The sequence below is a fragment of the Callionymus lyra genome, chromosome 3 (assembly GCF_982586985.1).
Source record: "Callionymus lyra chromosome 3, fCalLyr1.hap1.1, whole genome shotgun sequence".
Lineage (NCBI taxonomy): Eukaryota > Metazoa > Chordata > Actinopteri > Syngnathiformes > Callionymidae > Callionymus > Callionymus lyra.
The window spans coordinates 9,342,846-9,364,099 of NC_141820.1; the positions used below are offsets into that span (position 1 = coordinate 9,342,846).

The 21,254-nt window shown below is 35.2% G+C and overlaps 1 protein-coding gene across 1 annotated transcript in view; it reads right to left on the minus strand.

Moving 5' to 3' along the window:
- gabbr2 (gamma-aminobutyric acid (GABA) B receptor, 2) overlaps positions 1-21,254 on the minus strand; it is a 247,522-nt gene that overhangs the window by 52,476 nt on the left and 173,792 nt on the right. The window contains exon 13 of the mRNA XM_087786379.1: positions 17,157-17,279. Coding sequence (XP_087642505.1) covers positions 17,157-17,279 — 123 coding nt within the window. The remainder of the gene's footprint in view (positions 1-17,156; positions 17,280-21,254) is intronic.

Genomic DNA, 21,254 nt, shown 5'->3' on the forward strand with positions numbered 1-21,254 from the left:
AGCCTGAAAAGATTTCTCTCCTCTGGTCCTGAACCGTGTGCGAGGAACCATAAGTAGATTCTGATCCACAGACCTCAGAGCCCGAGCTGGGGTGTAAGGCTGGATCAGATCAGTGATGTAAGGAGGAGCCTGACCATGAATAGCTCTGAAAGTAAGAACCAGAATTTTAAAGTTGATCCTGAAAGAAACTGGAAGCCAGTGAAGAGTTTTAAGGATCGGAGAAATGTGAGTTCTTCTACTTGAGCGGGTCAGAATTCTCGCTGCAGAGTTCTGAATCAACTGCAGACGAGATCAACTAACAAGTGGTTTAAAATGCAGCGATAAATTCAATGTATAAAATCATCCGTTGGATTGTTCTCGCTGCATCTTGGCAGGAGTGTCAACAGACGCCGCGATGCTGAGAATAAAATCCTGCTCCTGAATGATTCACTGATAACACACTGTTGTCCTTGACAAGACAAATAGTACGAGGTGCCGAGCAGCAGAGGAAAGCTGGGAGGTAAACATTCTTCCCAAATGAAATCCTGCATGAATCGGAGCATGTGTTGACTTGTATATCAAGATCCTTTTTCTCAGCTCCCAAAAAAAAAGAAAAACATGTCAGTGACGGCACAAGTCAAATATTTATTCAAGGTTATTGATTCAACCCCGAGGGTGTGGAGCCCAAAAAACAAAACAAAACAACAACAGCAAAAACTGCTTCTGGTTTTTCTCAACAACGACACACAGAGTTACTGTTAACGTTCGCACGTTTCCAGAGTCACCGGCTCAATAGTTTTGCCTCAGATGCTCTTGTGACACATTTGTCCTCGTCAGTCAATCAAAAACACAGACATTGATTGTGTAAAAAGACCCAATTCAACGCTTTACTAAAGGTTCATGATCACTGGTCTGTGGTTGGTCAGTCACGACTACGGTCTTGGACACAATGTCAAGTAAATGTTTATTCTATGGTTTTTATTTCCTATTTAAGTCTGGGGTGAAACTCGGTATCAAAACTTTGGTTCTTTTGTGGCGCGTAACAAAATGCTTCAGTAGTACCGATTATCGAAACATGCTTTTGTACTATCGAGAAGTGTACTATTTGTAATGTCATGTGTCAAGTATTGAAAAAGAAAGTTCTGAAAAGTGTTTGGAAGCAAATGTATGTAAGTACCAGTACGAAATACGATACCCAGCCCTGGTCCTAGGTTCCGACGTTTTGTTCATTCGTGTTTGTGTCTTGTTTAAATGGGATGTTATTGGCAACTTAGAATTTTTACCATCTATTTTTGTTTCTTAGACATTAAACAAACACACGATTTGACAGCAAATCAATTTAGGTTGTGATAGGTTTAGTTTTTCAGAGATTATAACAGCCAGTATATCATGTTAACATATTTGTCCGGATGCATTATTATCTATTATTATGTGAAACAACAGTATTGTATGTGGAACGAACATTTTCAACTGCCTGTTGGAAATGATTCCTTACAACGTCATTATCTCTGAAAGATCATGAAATTTTTCTCGTAAAACTGCTCACCCGATATCCTAGCCATGTATTTAGCAGACAACAGATGACTAGGAAAGTGCCTTGGCCAGGACTGACACTAAGGTAAGGTAAGGTAAGGTAAAACTTTATTGATCCCTCAGGAGGTCTCCTTCGGGAAATAGTTTTTTTCCAATAGCCAGCAATTTTTCAAAAACAATACAAAGTAATAAATAAAAATAAAATAAGAAGAAGAACATAAAGAGGAAGAACAAGATGACACAATCTAAGTATAAAGATAAAGACAAAGAACAGATCAAAGAAAAACAACAAAGACAAAGGATACAAAGACTAACATAGACCAGAACATCCAGATACTTTCACTCCACTCCTGCCCCCGAACTCAGAATTGTACAATTTAATAGCCCGAGGGACGAATGAGTCCCTGAGTCTATTTGTTTTGCACCTGGGTAGGAGCATTCATGCACTCATTCTGCTTCTCTGCTCACTGATGACAGTGCTGAGAGGATGACTGTCATCATCCATGATGGACAGTAGTTTGTTCAATGATCTCCTCTCAGCAACTGTCACCAGTGAGTCCAGCTTCATTCCAACCACAGAACCAGCCCTCCTGATCAACCTGTCCAACCTGTTGACACTCCTCTTGGACACATTTCCACCCCAACACACCACAGCATAGAACATAACACTGTCACCACAGACTGGTAGAACATGCAGAGGAGCTTCTTGCAGATGTTAAATGATCGAAGCCTCCTCAGAAAGTACAGTCTACTCTGAACCTTCTTATATACATGGTCTGTGTTGCAGGACCAGTCCAGTTTACTGTCCATCCACACACCGAGGTACTTATAGTTGTCACTAGCGAGACCAGATAGTGTCAAGCCCAAGAACTATTGAGAACAATAAAAACAAGACAAGGAAATACTTTTTTTAAGGAATGTTATTGACAACCCAAGACCATCGAACCCAATGCAAAGACCATGAAATAGTGGTCTCGATACAAAATGTGATCATTCCTGTTGAAGGCTAAAATGTTTTCATCTCCATATCAACTGTAGTCCACACATACTCTCACACCTTAAAACTGTACCATGAGTCGGGCTCGGAAGAACAGGAAATGACACGACAGCTTCTTCTTCTACTACTATTTAACGATGATTTCAACCAGCTGTAGGAACACTATCGCCTCCTGCTGGCAGCACGTTTGGTTTGGATCAAGAAATATAAGAAACAAAATATTCGCAAGATACTTACACCGGTAAGTACCGAAGACTTGTTATCCTCCTACTGCTGCTGAAAATACATCTGTAATAATATGTATATATGTATATATATATATATATATATATATATATATATATATATATATATGACGTAACTTCTGTTTACAACATCAACGTCACTAAGATGGAGCCGTTTAGGGTAGAAAGTGTCCATAAATCCATACTCAGTTTTGTGGGCGTTTTAGTGATAATTTAGTGTGTATGGAGCACTACATTTACATACTAAGAATTGAGACGCACTTATGCACTAAAAACACTAAGTTTAAGTACGCAAGTATGCAATTTGAGACACAGCTCTAGACTAAGTGAAAGCGATACCAAAACTGATTTAGAAAAACAAAATTAGCGAGACAAGGTTGTGCCTTCGTAGTGACCGAAGACCATCGAACTCCCAAGTGCTAAGACCCTTGAAAAAGTGGTCTCGAAGGCGAAGTGTGATCATTCCTGTTGAAGGCCAAAATGTTTTCAGGTCCAAACCTACTATGTACTGTATCTCACAGATATCTCACACATGTCAACTGTACTATTCGTCGGGCTGGGAAGTAAAGCAAGATCTTTCGATATCAGTACCAACACTGATACTTTCACTTCGATACCGGTTCCGGAACAATACTTTTAACCGATTTTGTAAAAGTAGATCTATATATCACTCACATTATCAAGTCTTGTAGTACCAAGTTTTTAATACTCGGTACTAGCATGGCATTCGGTCAGTGGCGCAAAAGAACCAAAGTTCGTTACCCATCCCTAACTATGCGTGGAGCACTGGTGATCCAGAGGTTTGAGGGAGATGCTCACCATGTTGCTACCTCCAGTATCTACCGTATTATATAAGTCGCACCAGCCATAAAATGCATAATAAAGAGGGAAAAAACATATATAAATCGCACTGGAGTACAAGTCACAATTTTGGGGGAAATTTATTTAATAAAATCCAACACCAAGAACAGACATGTCATCTTGAAAGACAATTTAAAATAAAAATAGAATAGAGGCAACAACAGGCTGAATAATTGTACAGTAACTGAGAATGTGCCTGGTATGTTAACATAACATATTAAGAGTTATTCAGAGAACTTTAGCATAAATAACTAAGAAGTTTACCAAACCATCCGTGTAACTCCAAACAACTCAAATCCAATGATAGCTTCATCATCGGTGTCACTTTTAAACAACTAACTCCGGAGGTAGAAGATGCAGCGCTTCCTCTTCTAAAATTATCAACACAGGCCTAGAGCGCCCTCTTGCGGTTTAGTGTGAAAATAACATGTCAAAAATGATATACCGTTAATAATAAGGTAAGGTAAGGTAAGGTAAAAGGTAAGGTAAAAATGTATTGATCCCTCAGGAGGTCTTCTTCAGGAAATTGTTTTTTCAAGTAGCCAGCAATTTTTCATAAACAATAAAAAATAATACATAAAAAATAAAATAAGAAAAGAACATAAGAGGAAGAACAAGATAACACAATCTAAGTATAAAGATAAAGACAAAGAACATAGGTCAAAGAAAAACAACAAAGACAAAGGATACAAAGACTAACATGGAACAGAACATCCAGATACTTTCACTCCACTCCTGCCCCCGAACTCAGAATTGTACAATTTAATAGCCCGAGGAATGAATGAGTCCCTGAGTCTATTTGTTTTGCACCTGGGTAGGAGCATCCGTGCACTCATAATGTGTTCATAATTTCACACATAAGTCGCTCCAGAGTATAGGTCGCACCCCCGGACAAACTATGAAAAAAACTGCGTCTTATAGTCCGGAAAATACGGTAATCATGTCCACACAGATGTGATGAATAAAAGAGGCAGCTCTACTCGAGAAGCATCAAGGTGCTCGCTGGTCTTTTCGGGACCGGCTGGCTTTTCAAACAGAGAACGTGTGAGGTCTGTGCACACTTGAGCTTTTGTTATTTCCCCTCCATCTTTCCTCCTGATGTGGTCGATAAGGAAGGGGGCCAGGTGGGTGGTAGTTATCCCTTAATGACCCAGTTTACTCTGAAAAGGCATTGATCTCCGCCGGCGTCTTTACTGGAGGCTAACAAAGGAGCATCAAAGCCCTTCTTGGCACAATCTTCGCACATCGGTGTCAACGCCGCACGGATAATACGGCTAATGATATTCTTTACTCGCAGAACAAATACTTTGTGAGGCGAAAGAAGTATGTACGCAGATATTCTGGTTAACGAAATGTGAGGTAACATTTGAACTTGTTTCTGTGTGTTGTTCTTAATAAAGTCTTCAGCTTTTGTGTTCTTTACAATAGCACTTGATAGGATCGGTTTTTATTTGAAGTTGAAAATAGTTTGATTATAGTTGAAAATTGTTTGATTATAGTTGAAAATTGTTTGTTTATGGTTGAAAATTGTTTGATTATAGTTGAAAATTGTTTGATTATAGTTGAAAATTGTTTGTTTAAAGTTTTAAATTGTTTGATTATAGTTGAAAATTGTTTGTTTAAAGTTGAAAATTGTTTGATTATAGTTGAAAATTGTTTGATTATAGTTGAAAATTGTTTGTTTAAAGTTGAAAATTGTTTGATTATAATTGAAAATTGTTTGATTATAGTTGAAAATTGTTTGATTATAGTTAAAAATTGTTGGATTACAGTTGAAAAATGTTTGATTATAGTTGAAAATTGTTGGATTATAGATGAAAATAGTTTGATTACAGTTGAAAATTGTTTGATTACAGTTGAAAATTGTTTGATTATAGTTAAAAATTGTTGGATTACAGTTGAAAAATGTTTGATTATAGTTGAAAATTGTTTGATTATAATTGAAAATTGTTTTATTACAGTTGAAAATTGTTTGATTATAGTTGAAAATTGTTTTATTATAGTTGAAAATTGTTTGATTATAGTTGAAAATTGTTTTGTTGTAGTTGAAAATTGTTTGATTATAGTTAAAAATTGTTGGGTTATATATTTGAAAATCATTTGATTACAGTTAAAAATTGTTGGAATTGACAAGAAAATTAACTTTATTGCTAATAATGCTACGCTACCAACACGTTTTATGTTTTGTTAGACGAGAAATGTATCCACTTCTACAAAAGCAAATCATTTGTTATGTATTGGAAATGCATAAGTGGTTTTCATGATCCTTTGAACAAGAAATTGTCCAAATTGTCTTCTTTTAATGCAGAATCTTCTGCTTAAGTTCTTTGTTTCCACCAGAAAACTTCACTTCCCTTTTCCCACCAGACCAGCACCTTTTTTCCTGGCTGGAGTCAGGACATGGCTTTGGGTCTTTGCTCCTTTAGAAAAGGTGACAGTCAGAGGAGGAACCGATGGAGCATAGAGAGGATGTTGAAAAGATATGTCTGGAAAAAAAACAACAACTATACACGGAGAGAAAGCAAAGCGAGGGGAAGAGTTTCATCCCCCTTTTCTCTTTGTTATAGAAGCTTGTTTTTTTTTTCCTCTTTCTCTTGGTTCCTCCGTGGAGTCCCACGGGAAGAAGCCGCTGACACAATGAGGAAAAGCCGAGGGTAGAAGAAGACTGGAGCGCAGGGAATAGAATAAAAAGTGTTGCAGAGAGCAAACGGTAACATAAGATCTTGTCTTAGGGAGGGCAGGAGTGATGGAGGAGCAGCAGAGACACTTCAATGCATCTGTCGTTTGAAAATCAGCTTTTTAGAACGACTGTTACTTTAGGTTTTTAAAAATCATCGTATAATACAAAGTTGAGATATTCGTTGAACTATAGATGAAATGATTTTAGCTTCAATTTAGGTTCTGTTCGCATGACACACGCGGTGATCACATGACGTACATACATGATATAAGTACATAGATAGAGCCAGCATTGTTAAATATGAATCAATTTGTAAAAGGAAAATATAGATTAATATTCATTTAAGTATGAAGTTAATATTATTTTCAGTAAGATAGAAAAGTAGATATAAGATAAATAATACAAATTGTTTGATTATAGTTTAAAATAATTTCCCGAAGGAGACCTCCTGAGGGATCAATAAAGTTTTACCTTACCTTACCTTACCTTACCTTAAATTGTTTGATTATAGTTGAAAATTGTTTGATTACAGTAAAATACAACAAACACTTTAAATAATACACCGTTTTTGTTTTTGTATACATCATATATGTTGTATAATTTTCTACAATTAAACACTTTTAACTGTAATCAAACAATTTTCAACTATACTCCAACAATTTTCAACTATAATCAAACAATTTTCAACTATAATCAAACATTTTTCAACTATAATCCAACAATTTTCAACTATAATCAAACATTTTTCAACTATAATCCAACAATTTTCAACTATAATCAAACTATTTTTAACTATAATCAAACAATTTTCAACTATAATCAAACAATTTTCAACTATAATCAAACTATTTTTAACTATAATCAAACAATTTTCAACTATAATCAAACTATTTTCAACTATAATCAAACATTTTTCAACTATAATCAAACATTTTTCAACTATAATCCAACAATTTTCAACTATAATCAAACATTTTTCAACTATAATCCAACAATTTTCAACTATAATCAAACTATTTTTAACTATAATCAAACAATTTTCAACTATAATCAAACAATTTTCAACTATAATCAAACTATTTTTAACTATAATCAAACAATTTTCAACTATAATCAAACAATCTTCAACTATAATCAAACATTTTTCAACTATAATCAAACAATTTTCAACTATAATCAAACAATCTTCAACTATAATCAACCAACAACAGTGTTTTGTGATTAAAACGTATACATTTACTGTAAACTACTACTATAAAGTACAAACGATGCTGAAACAAATGAATAAATCAAAATGAATTCTCTAAACTGACCACTGAAGACAGAAGAGTCGAGCGAGGATCACAACTTTAAACTTCAACATAGATATGAGAATCCAGCAGAGCTCCATACATCGGGACTAATTACCGCAGCCGTCAACTTAGTCAAATATAATGAATTATTCAAACCCATTGAAAAACCTGCCGCCTCAAATTACCGCAATACTCCTCTGTATTATTCAAATGTAGCTTCAGACCCGAGTACTACAAGCAAACGTGACGAGGACAGATGGCAGATCGTACTCAAACCCATAACTTCCTGACATGTGACTCCATTTTTTAATTTTTTTTAAATGGCGTCGACATCTGATGTTCCGGACGCATCACAAGCTCCGCCCCCTTGCATGCTTGAGCCCTAACCAGCTATTTCTGTCTCGCGGATCAACGCTCGCTGTGTTACGGGTGTCAGGGAACCGTGGCCGTTGCCATGGCGATGCCACACACTGCAATATTGTTGTTGCCGTCGCCCGCCGCCGCCCGTCGGGGGAGGGAGAAGGATGGCGAGGGAGGAGAGGAGAACGGGGGGGGGGGTTCTGCCGCAGGATCCGGCAGAATGCTAATAATGGGGGCGCTCTTGACGGAGTGTCCTTCATTATGCAGGAGACAGTGCTGAGGACCAGAGGATGTATTAACTCGTACCTGCAAACACACTCTCTCTCTCTGCAGAGATGCATCCACGCATGAGTGGGAACCTTCAGTCCACACACTGTACAGCAGGTCCAGCACGTGGACACAAGAAAACTTGTGTTTTCGTGGAGCAGCTTGAACTGAGAGATCGTTAAAGGGAGATTTCACCCAAAAATACACTCGTTTTTTTTTTTTTTACAATTTTTTTTTTAATGTTTGTTCATTTTAATGTAGCGACTGGAGCTCAGTTGTCTTTGTCTTCATCTTCGTCCAAAAAGACACTTAAAAACGTCCAAATACCTCCAAACTGCTCATCTGTAATGTCTTTTATTGAAGCCCAACAAGAAGAATTGTTACCAAAAAAAAACGTAATAATAATTTTATATTTTAAGGTTGTTTGTAGCTCAAGTTATCTCAATTTCTGAGTAGAAAATGAGTGAAGTTTGAATTTTGGATTAAAGTTCCATTTATTGGCTGGTCAGATGTTGGAGACGGCAGCGTAAATAACTATTTTAATTCATAAAAAGATGACAAAAGCTTTGAGAGGAAATAAAATCTTAACGTGATAGTTCACCTAAAATACACTAATTTTCTACTCACCCTCAAGTCGACTCAGGGTTGGGATTCTATTGAGAGTAATCTGTTCTTTTTTAGAGTTATAGACAAAAATGTTTGTTCATTTTAATGTAGCGACTGGAGCTCAGTGGTCTTCGTTTTCGTCCAAAAAAGACACTTAAAAACATCCAAATACCTCCGTACTGCTCGTCTTTAACGTCCATCTTGGATTGAAGCCTCGACAATTTTATTGTTAATTGTTACGAAAAAAACTCAAATAATTCTATATTTTCAGCTTGTTTGTAGCTCAAGTTATCTCAATATCTGAGTAGCAAATGAGTGAAGTTTGAATTTTGGATTAAAGTTCCCTTTAATGGATGGTGAGATGTTGGAGACGGCAGCGTAAAGAACTATCTAAATGCATAAAAAGATGACAAAAGCTTTCAGAGGAAATAAAATCTTAAAGTGATAGTTCACCTGATAGTTCACTCATTTTCTACTCGCCCTCATGTCGACTAAGGGTTGGGATTATTTACTGAGTAATCTGTTCTTTTTTTAGAGGTATAGACAAAAATGTTTGTTCATTTTAATGTAGCGACTGGAGCTCAGTTGTCTTCATCTTTGTCCAAAAAGACACTTAAAAACACTTCCAAACTGCTCGTCTGTAACGTCCCTGTTGTATTGAAGTCTCGACAAGAAGAATTGTTACGAAAAAAACTCAAATAATTCTATATTTTCAGCTTGTTTGTAGCTCAAGTTATCTCAATATCTGAGTAGAAAATGAGTGAAGTTTTGGATTAAAGTTCCCTTTATTGGCTGGTCAGATGTTGGAGACGGCAGCGTAATGAACTATTTTAATTAATAAAAAGATGACAAAAGCTTTGAGAGGAAATAAAATCTTAACGTGGTAGTTCACCTAAAATTCACTTTTCTACTCACCCTCATGTCGACTAAGGTTTGGGATTATTTTCTGAGTAATCGGTTCTTTTTTAGAGTTGTAGACAAAAATGTTTGTTCATTTTAATGTAGCGACTGGAGCTCAGTGGTCTTCGTTTTCATCCAAAAAAGACACTTAAAAACATCCAAATACCTCCATATACTGCTCGTCTGTAATGTCCATCTTGGATTGAAGTCTCGACAAGAAGAATTGTGACGAAAAAAACTCAAATAATTCTATATTTTAAGGTTGTTTGTAGCTCAAGTTATCTCAATATCTGAGTAGCAAATGAGTGAAGTTTGAATTTTGGATTAAAGTTCCCTTTATTGGCTGGTCAGATGTTGGAGACGGCAGCGTAAATAACTATTTTAATTCATAAAAAGATGACAAAAGCTTTGAGAGGAAATAAAATCTTAACGTGGTAGTTCACCTAAAATTCACTCATTTTCTACTCACCCTCATGTCGACTAAGGGTCGGGATTCTATTGAGAGTAATCTGTTCTTTTTTAGAGTTATAGACAAAAATGTTTGTTCATTTTAATGTAGCGACTGGAGCTCAGTTGTCTTTGTCTTCATCTTCGTCCAAAAAGACACTTAAAAACGTTCAAATACCTCCAAACTGCTCGTCTGTAACGTCTTGTATTGAAGCCCAACAAGAAGAATTGTTACCAAAAAAGAACGTAATAATAATTTTATATTTTAAGGTTGTTTGTAGCTCAAGTTATCTCAATATCTGAGTAGAAAATGAGTGAAGTTTTGGATTAATGTTCCCTTTATTGGATGGTCATATGCTGGAGACGGCAGCGTAACGAACTGTTTTAACGTATAAGCTCAGTGGTCTTCGTTTTCATCCAAAAAAGACACTTAAAAACATCCAAATACCTCCATATACTGCTCGTCTGTAACGTCCATCTTGGATTGAAGCCTCGACATGAGGAATTGTTACGAAAAAAAATTAAATAATTCTCTATTTTCAGCTTGTTTGTAGCTCAAGTTATCTCAATTTCTGAGTAGAAAATGATTGAAGTTTGGATTAAAGTTCCCTTAATGGATGGTGAGATGTTGGAGACGGCAGCGTAAAGAACTATCTTAATGCATAAAAAGATGACAAAAGCTTTCAGAGTAAAAAAAAATACTGATAGTTCACCTGATAGTTCACCTAAAATTCACTCATTTTCTACTCACCCTCCTATCAACTAAGGGTTGGGATTCTATTAAGAGTAATCTGTTCTTTTTTAGAGTTATAGACAAAAATCTCTGTTCATTTTAATTGTTCGACGGGAGCTCAGTTGTCCTCGTCTTCGTCCAAAAAGACACAAACATCCAAATACCTTCATATACTGCTCGACTGTAGCGTTTTGTATTGAAGCCTCGACAAGAGAATTTGTTACCAAAAAAAACGTCATAATTATTTTATATTTTATGGTTGTTTGTAGCTCAAGTTATCTCAATATCTCAGTAGACGCTTTCGTCATCTTTTTTGCATTAAGATAGTTCTTTACGCTGCCGTCTCCAACATCTCACCAACCATTAAAGGGAAAGTTAATCCAAAATTCAAACTTTACCTCATTTTCTACTCAGAAATTGAGTTAACTCATTTATTCTTTTTTTGTCCTTTTGGACGAAGATGAAGACAACTTAGCTCCAGTTGCTACATTAAAATGAACAAACATTTTTGTCTATAACTCTAAAAAAGAACAGATGACTCTGAAAATAATCCTTCAGTCGACATGAGGGTGAGTAGAAAATGAGTATTTTGGGTGAACTATCACTTTAACTTTTCTGCAGATGATACGCACATATGCATATGCAGGAAGGATAAAAACAACTTTTTGTTGTCTTTGTTTGTGAGTAGTTTTTCCTTCAAATAATTTAGAAGATGTATTTGAAAAAACATGGCTTTAATTCAATTGTAAAACACTTTTTTTTTCTCTTCACTTGATCACGAAAAACAGCAAAGGTTTTCTGTTTAATACTGTTCAATCTTTGGCCTCATAGAGAGGAAGGTTGTGGGTTCAATCCCAGCCTGAGTTTGAATGTTTCATTAAAATGAATAAATAAATGAGTTAAAAAATATATGTTTTCATTAATAATTGTATGTTTTTTTTAAGTATAATTCTTTATTAGCTGCAGTCAAAGTCGTTTTTTTTGCTTCAGGGCTATTTTAGTACATCCGTACGTATATAAAATCAAATACTACACACTTTTGTTCAGTATTTTTCCTTGTATCTGAGGTACTTTTATAAAACATGAAGTACTGTTGTGCGCGGCGATCGTTCAGGAGGATATTCCTGTCTCGTCCCCACAGCAGGTCCCTGGAGACGCTGCCGTGGATTCTGGGTCACATGTAACCCGGGAAGCAACAAGTCGTGACAATAACGCAGTAACAGTGTTGTGGCTTCTGAAGGAAGTGAAAATGAAACTCAAGCTGTAGTGTCACTTGGATTAATCGCTCGCAGACTCTCCACCAACATCTTCTGGAGTGTTTCTCGCTCTGGAGATAGAACAATCCTTGAAGGCTTTCGCGTGAAAATAACATATAAAACGTAATCAACAAGTACATTTATTGATTTATTTTCAAATTCGCTGAATCTTTTGATTTTTTTTTTACAAACAATAATGAGATATTTACTCTATTTGCGAAGAAACCATACAGTCTCAAGCCAGTTTAAACATTTATATTAATTTCATTGATTTGTTTTATCCAATCAAAAATCTTGTCTAGGCTTTTATTCTAACTTGAAGTATGAAAAATACGATTAGGGTCTATTGAACATTGTTTGGTTATAGTTGAAAATTGTTATGTTATAGATGAAAATTGTTATGTTATAGATGAAAATTGTTTGATTATAGTTGAAAATTGTTATGTTATAGATGAAAATTGTTTGATTATAGTTGAAAATTGTTATGTTATAGATGAAAATTGTTTGATTATAGTTGAAAATTGTTTGATTACAGTTAAAAGTTGTTTGATTATAGTTGAAAATTGTTTGATTATAGTTAAAAGTTGTTTGATTATAGTTGAAAATTGTTTGATTACAGTTAAAAGTTGTTTGATTATAGTTGAAAATTGTTTGATTATAGTTGAAAATTGTTTGATTATAGTTGAAAATTGTTTGATTATAGTTGAAAATTGTTTGATTATAGTTGAAAATTGTTTGATTATAGTTGAAAATTGTTTGATTATAGTTGAAAATTGATTGATTATAGTTGAAAATTGTTTGATTATAGTTGAAAATTGTTGGATTATAGTTGAAAATTGTTGGATTATAGTTGAAAATTGTTTGATTATAGTTAAAAATTGTTGGATTATAGTTGAAAATTATTTGATTATAGTTGAAAATTGTTTGATTACAGTTGAAAATTGTTTGATTTTAGTTGAAAATTGTTTGATTATAGTTGAAAATTATTTGATTATAGTTGAAAATTGTTTGATTACAGTTGAAAATTGATTGATTTTAGTTAAAATTGTTTGATTATAGTTGACAATTATTTGATTATAGTTGAAAATTGTTTGATTACAGTTGAAAATTGTTTGATTTTAGTTAAAAATTGTTTGATTATAGTTGAAAATTGTTTGATTATAGTTGAAAATTGTTTGATTATAGTTGAAAATTGTTGGATTATAGTTAAAAATTGTTTGATTACAGTTAAAAATTGTTTGATTATAGTTGAAAATTGTTTGATTATAGTTGAAAGTTGTTTGATTCTAGTTGAAAATTGTTTGATTATAGTTGAAAATTGTTTGATTATAGTTGAAAATTGTTTGATTATAGTTAAAAATTGTTTGATTATAGTTGAAAATTGTTTTATTATAGTTGAAAATTGTTGGATTATAGTTGAAAATTGTTTAATTATAGTTGAAAATTGTTGGATTATAGTTGAAAATTGTTTGATTATGGTTAAAAATTGTTGGATTATAGTTGAAAATTGTTTAATTATAGTTGAAAATTGTTTGATTATAATTGAAAATTGTTTAATTATAGTTGAAAATTGTTTGATTATAATTGAAAATTGTTTGATAAAAGGGGAAAATTGTTCAATAACAGTTAAAATTCTTGACTAAAGTTGGCTAAGCAAGAAAATAGTTTAATCCAAACTTGATGGTTGAAGTCAATCAAAGTTCAGATGAAGGTCATAATAATCGAGTGAAGCTGAAATTGTTTCATCTACTCATTAAGAACCAAAGATTAATTTATTAATTTCCTAAACAGCCTTTGACAAATGTCACAGCTCTGGAACAATCCTTAAATGACCACAAACTGACATCACAACACATACAATCAAGAAAATGCTCGGAAGAAATCAAACCTAAAAATCTTTTCTCAACCACAGTCGGGACGTCAATGGAGGATAAAGCTAATGAATTCCAGTAGGATCTGAAGTGTCTTGGCTTCTTCCCTCGAACTGACCTTCCTACAACACTGCAGTATTGAGGATCCATCGCAGTTTGTGTCAATCTGTTTGTAATTGAAGCTCTTGGGAGGAACTGAACCATCGTGGAGCAGAAGAAACGATCCAGAGAAAACATTTACGGTTACTTTTTAAAATATATGTTTACAAAGTCAACACAAAGTCACAACAAACACAACTAAGTACTAACAGACGTTGTTGATGGTTGTATGTTTGTGTATATATGATATATATATATGGATATCTGCTTTGTGTATGCATATATATTATACTATACCATGTTATATTGTATAATATAGATACTACGAGGAGAGATATATGTTATGTATTTATATATTGTGTATTTGATGGATATTTATGTAGGAATATTTGGTATTTTACTACAAATTTAAGATATAATTAGAAAAAGAATGAACGTATCGATGTTATGAACAGCAGATTGGTTGTATGGCTGTAGAAACATACTTGTGTATATCCGGCCACACTTACCAAGCTAGTAATGAGATTAGGTGGTGAACCATTAAATTACACGGTATGTTAAAGCCCTACAGGGCAGTGATGGTTCACTCATTATGGCTTCATGGTTCGTTAACCATAAAGGAAAAGAACTGTATTTAATACAGTTGAAGATTGGACTTCAACGTCAACAATAATACTAAGATATAAGGTTATCTGTACGATGTGTGTATCGTACACACAAAATATACAGTAAGAAAGTAATTTGTATTTATAGAGCACTTTTCCAGACCAGGGTCACAAAGCGCTTAAAGAATCAAAACAATTCTTAATAAAATATATACTTCAAGGTATACAAAAATTTGAAAATTCATTGTACACACAAAACGTCCAAACTCATCGTATACATACAAATGTGCAAACTACAGTTCACACAAAAAATTGCAAACTCACCATACACATTGGAATGTGTATACTGAATGTACACACAAAAATGAGGAAACTCATCAAACAAACAAAAATGTGCAAATTCATTGTACACACAACAAATGTGCAAATTCATTGTACAAACAAAAATGTGCAAATTCATTGTACACACAACAAATGTGCAAACTCATCTAACAGACAAAAATATGCAAACTCATTGTACACACAACAAATGTGCAAACTAATCGCACACATAAAAATGTGTAAACTGAATGTACACACATAAATGTGCAAACTTATCTTACACACTCAAAATACCTAACACACACAAATGTGCAAACTAATTGTACACACAAAAATGTGTAAACTGAATGTACACACAACAAATGTGCAAATTAATCGCACACACAAAAATGTGTTAACTGAATGTACACACATAAATGTGCAAACTTATCTTACACACTCAAAATACCTAACACACACAAATGTGCAAACTCATTGCACACACAACAAATGTGCAAACTCATCGCACACACAAAAATGTGTAAACTGAATGTACACACATAAATGTGCAAACTTATCTTACACACTCAAAATACCTAACAGACAAAAATGTGCAAACTCATTGTACACACAACAAATGTGCAAACTCATCTATCAGACAAAAATGTGCAAACTCATTGTACACACAACAAATGTGCAAACTCATCGCACACACAAAAATGTGTAAACTGAATGTACACACATAAATGTGCAAACTTATCTTACACACTCAAAATACCTAACAGACAAAAATGTGCAAACTCATTGTACACACAACAAATGTGCAAACTCATCGCACACACAAAAATGTGTAAACTGAATGTACACACATAAATGTGCAAACTTATCTTACACACTCAAAATACCTAACAGACAAAAATGTGCAAACTCATTGTACACACAACAAATGTGCAAACTCATCTATCAGACAAAAATGTGCAAACTCATTGTACACACAACAAATGTGCAAACTCATCGCACACACAAAAATGTGTAAACTGAATGTACACACATAAATGTGCAAACTTATCTTACACACTCAAAATACCTAACAGACAAAGATGTGCAAACTCATTGTACACACAACAAATGTGCAAACTCATCGCACACACAAAAATGTGTTAACTGAATGTACACACATAAATGTGCAAACTTATCTTACACACTCAAAATACCTAACACACAAAAATGTGCAAACTCATTGTACACACAACGAATGTGCAAACTCATCGCACACACAAAAATGTGTAAACTGAATGTACGCAAAAATGTGCAAACTTATCTTACACACTCAAAATACCTAACAGACAAAAATGTGCAAATTCATTGTACACACAACAAATGTGCAAACTCATCGCACACACACAAATGTGTAAATTGAATGTACACAAAAATGTGCAAACTCATCGAACATCCATCGTCTATATCCCATGATTGACATTTTCATATGTCACCTCACAAACACAAAACTAACTCCTTCTTCTTATAGAAAAGTAGAGGTTGGCGACTCAAGGGGCCTCAGAACGAATAACTCTTGGTTACTCCTAAGAAAAGGTTTGGAAAAATGATTCACAACTCAATTCAACCCACATTTAAACGAGATAACGAAGGAACAAAATCACTTCTTATTCAGAGTTTTCTCTGTGTCCAAACAGAAACGGTATCATGGTCCAAATGTGCAAAATCACGGTTGGACTCCGGATGAGTTAGCAATGTTCGTGCTGCGGATAATGAACCGGCGAAATCAGTCGACTCCAAACAATCACGCAAAAGTTCACATCGACCGGAGCGAGAGAGTTTTTTCCGTCTCTACTTCCCAACGAGGCCTTGGCGGTTTCTCACATTCAAGCTGGCGAATGTCTGGACTCTGGGAGGAACCCAGCAGGCGCCGGGTGGCCCAGGTCCAAACCCCCCGAAACAAACTCTAGCAGCGGAGTCGCTCGAACAGAAGCCTTTTGATAACCAAAAGAGCCGAAAATAGCGACTTCTATTAATAAAGAGATGAAAAGTGGCAACAATCGCTTTCGAGTGGCATCGACGCCGAGAGCCGATCTGTCGGAAAAAAAAAGAAAAAGTGCAAACTCACCTCCAAGCTGTATTCTTCCACCGTCCTTTTCAGAGGGTCCACGATCTGCCAGCATATGAGGATGCACAGGTCGATGAGCAGCATCCCGCCGACGATAATCAACAGCTTCTGGTCCTTTATGATCTGCAGGGGAAGAGAAATGGTCGGATGTTTATTTCAAAACCTGATTCCCAGATGTTTTCTCCGCGGGACTCGTCTCCCGAAACATGCTTTTTAAATTACACAGGTTGTTAAACATTGTGATAATGTCGACTCTGGCTGTTACTTGATTCGCGGATTTCATTCGAAAACCCTTTAATCAAGAACTCATTTCGGTGGTTGTTTTTTTTTGCGCAGCAATTAACCTCGTGCTGTGACGGGGGGAGAAAAAAAACTGCCAACTTGCCACGGAAGTCTTCGGCGATATTTCTAAAACGTTGTTAGAGAGCGAACCAATAAAGAGCTTCCTTTGAACCGTGACCTTAAGGCGGATGAAAACCACGACCTGCCTATGATCTTTGTTTATTAGGGTTTGACTGTTTGGTGCCGGGGTTCAAAGGAAAGGTCAGGCTCACAGGGATCACAGGGGCCGGGATGAACCCCCCGACCGGCTCCATAGGTCTCCATCCTCTCGGGAAGAGATGCGTCAGTGGACTCTTGGTTTTTTCATCTGCCGTCTTTGATGTGCCGACGTTGAATTAATACAAATACAGGAACAAAAACTCTTTGAAAACGTTACAGTACGGTGGATCGGACAGTAGAAAACAGTTTGTACCCAAGAACTGTTCCCTTGTAAAAACCTATGATTAAAGTTTGCCTTGTTTATATGAGAAAATGAATGTTTAATATTGCGATACAAGTTCAGTTAAAGCGACAGTACCCACACAATTAGTGGATGGTGAGATGTTGGAGACGGCAGCGTAAAGAACTATATTAATGCATAAAGATATGACAAAAGCTTTCAGAGGAAATAAAATCTTAACATGATAGTTCACTAAAATACACTCATTTTCTACTCACCCTCATGTCGACTAAGGGTTGAGATTATTTTCAGAGTAATCGGTTCTTTTTTAGAGTTATAGACAAAAATGTTTGTTCATTTTAATGTAGCGACTGGAGCTCAGTTGTCTCCCACTTCGTCCAAAACGAACTTAAAAACATCCAAATACCTCCACACTGCTCGTCTGTAACGTACATCTTGTATTGAAGCCTCAACGAGAGGAATTGTTACCAAAAAAAAGCTTGAATAAGTCTATATTTTAAGCTTTTTTGTAGCACAATTTATCTCAATTTCTGAGTAGTGAAGGTTTGGATTAACATTCCCTTTAATGGATGGTGAGATGTTGGCGATGGCAGCGTAAAGAACTATCTTAATGCATAAAAAGATGACAAAAGCTTTCAGAGGAAATCAAATCTTAAAGTGATAGTTCACCTAAAATCATTTTCTCGTTTCTACTCACCCTCATGTTGACAAAGAGTTGGAATTATTTTCAGAGTAATCTGCTCCTTTTAGGAGTTATAGACAAAAATGTTTGTTCATTTTAATGTAGCGACTGGAGCTCAGTTGTCTTCTAAAGGTTAAAATCTCAAATTTTAAATTTAATTTTAATTGAACTCAGCAGGAGTTTAATTGAGAATACATTTTGCTTCTAATCTCCTCAAATTGGTGACATGAATCCACTATTTTCTCTCTCTTCGAGTCCACAAACCAAGAGTAAACATGATTAATTTTCAGAGAATTCCATCAGACGTTGGGCCTTCAGAAGAGATAGACTTTACTTAAATTAATTCATGACTCCTGAACTTCTCAGCTCAACTATATTCTCCCACTCAGCTCAGAAATCATTTGAATGTCTTCTTTATTTTCTACTCTATACTTGGAAGAAACTCATTCACCTTAGTTTTTTACAACATATCATTTTATCGTTACACACCAGACTTCCTGTTTTATTTTGTAAACCAAAAATCCTGTGTCCCTGCTTTGCTTTCTACTTTCCAGTAAAGAGAAGCATTACACACGTCTCCACAACATCTCACACTAGTAACCAGTATTATTACTTCATGGTGTTCAGGAACCATCAGCAGATTCTGATCCACAGACCTCAGAGCCCGAGCTGGGGTATAAGTCTGGATCAGATCACTGATGGAAGGTCTGACCATGAATAGATCTGAAAGTAAGAACCAGAATTTTAAAGTTGATCCTGAAGGAAACTGGCAGCCAGTGAAGAGATTTAAGGATCAGAGAAATGTGAGTTCTTCTACTGGAGCATACAACTAGTTCCGGGGTCACCAATTCGCCAGACTTTTAAAAAGAATTTTACTTGAAATGTATTTTGGAAAGTTTAACCTTTTGTCTTTGCCGGAAGGACATGTCAGAGTTAATGGTTTCAGCTCCTATTTTCTTTTTAATTTACTTGTATTTTTTATTTGTTTTTGCATTTTCTTTTGATGCAAATCAGATTCAGAAGTTTAATAAAAAATTAAGGACTGACAACCAAACCTTACCTTTAATTGTCAAAGCCAACAACACATTAATCACAAGTAAATATCTGGCTTTGTCATGGAATAGGATGTTAAAATGAAATAAAAAACTTTGATAAAAGTAATGAATTATTAAGTCGATTTTATTTGAACTAAATTTCCTTTTAACCCATTAACTTCAGCAAAAAAACTATTAAATAAACTTTAAATATGACACATAATGGCTTCAAGAGATGATTTTATTAACCCTTCTTTTATCTCTGGGTCAAGGTGACCCAAAGGCCCATAAACAAATGTGTTTGTTGTATCCCTTATGTTGTCTCAGGGTCAAGGTGACCCGAAGGCCTAAAAAAACATACGTTTATGTGGTATCCCTTGAGTTATCTCTGGGTAAAAATGAACAACCTCCACCACTGCATATGTATTTCTGGAAGTCAGGGAGGTCGTTCACCTTGACTCAGAGACAACACAAGGTATACGACAAACGCATTTATTTTCGGGCCTCCGGTTCAACTTGACCCTGAGACAACACAAGGGTTAAGATTCAGGCACATATCGTTATTATTGTGGTTCATCTACCATCAACAACTGCACAAGCAAGTATTATATTTGTTCTGTTTATCTCTGTGAATACATGACAGTTTTTTTGTAGAAACCAATAGAAATAATTAAGAGTAATTTATGAAAATAAATCTGTGACAGACGCAGGAGCTGCAAGAGAACGACTGGATGTTAGTCAGAGATGAACATCTGGGTTCAGTTGTGTGTGTGTGTGTGTGTGTATTCATTTTTGAAACGACAATGTCTGTATCGCTGAGGAGTGATGGCCACAGCCTGCTAAGCGTGTAACCTCATTGAACAGAGCCACCATTTGTAATCTGCCTTCTCTAAGTGGCTCGTCGAAACCAGACGGAGAAGTGAGTGGTCGTCGAGGAAGTGAGCTGTACTGGCTAAGAGAGAAAGTCCTGTGTGTAGTCGCTCATCATTGAATGTCACTCGTAGGAATTGTTTTACGCCAGTGAAAAGGAATATAGATTCAGTAATACTAGATAGAAATTAAGTGTCACTTTTCCAGTATTAGGACTCCATGAAAGTGATGTTAGAGTAGCAAAAAGAGAAGAAATACAGCATATTTGGGTCTTAAACGCCCTTATCTTTGACCTGATCGAGTTTCCCTCCTCATCTAAAACCCTTTTATTATGTTTTGACTTCCTCATATTAGGCTGCATTTGGACTCTTCTACACTATTGTCTGTCCCCTATAATAAACAAAATGATCTGTAAATATATTGTCTATGTATTGTGTAATAAATATACTATAAATGTAATAAAAAATGGACATATTTGAATTTTTATGCTATTATTTTGCCCCCCTTGTGCCCTCTTTCCCTCGACCTGATCAAGAGATCAGAAGCTTACATGACAATATTTAAGCTATTCTGTCAAGTAATTCGCCTATAAGGCATAAATATCACACACAGACAGAGTTAAAGACACACCTAAATTATTATTTATATAATATTGTTACAGGCCATATATATTCGTCTGTAACTTCAGAGATAAGTGAGGATTCATATAATTATATATCTTTCTTTTTAGGAGTTGAACTGTGGGATTTTTCAATCATTACCATGATACG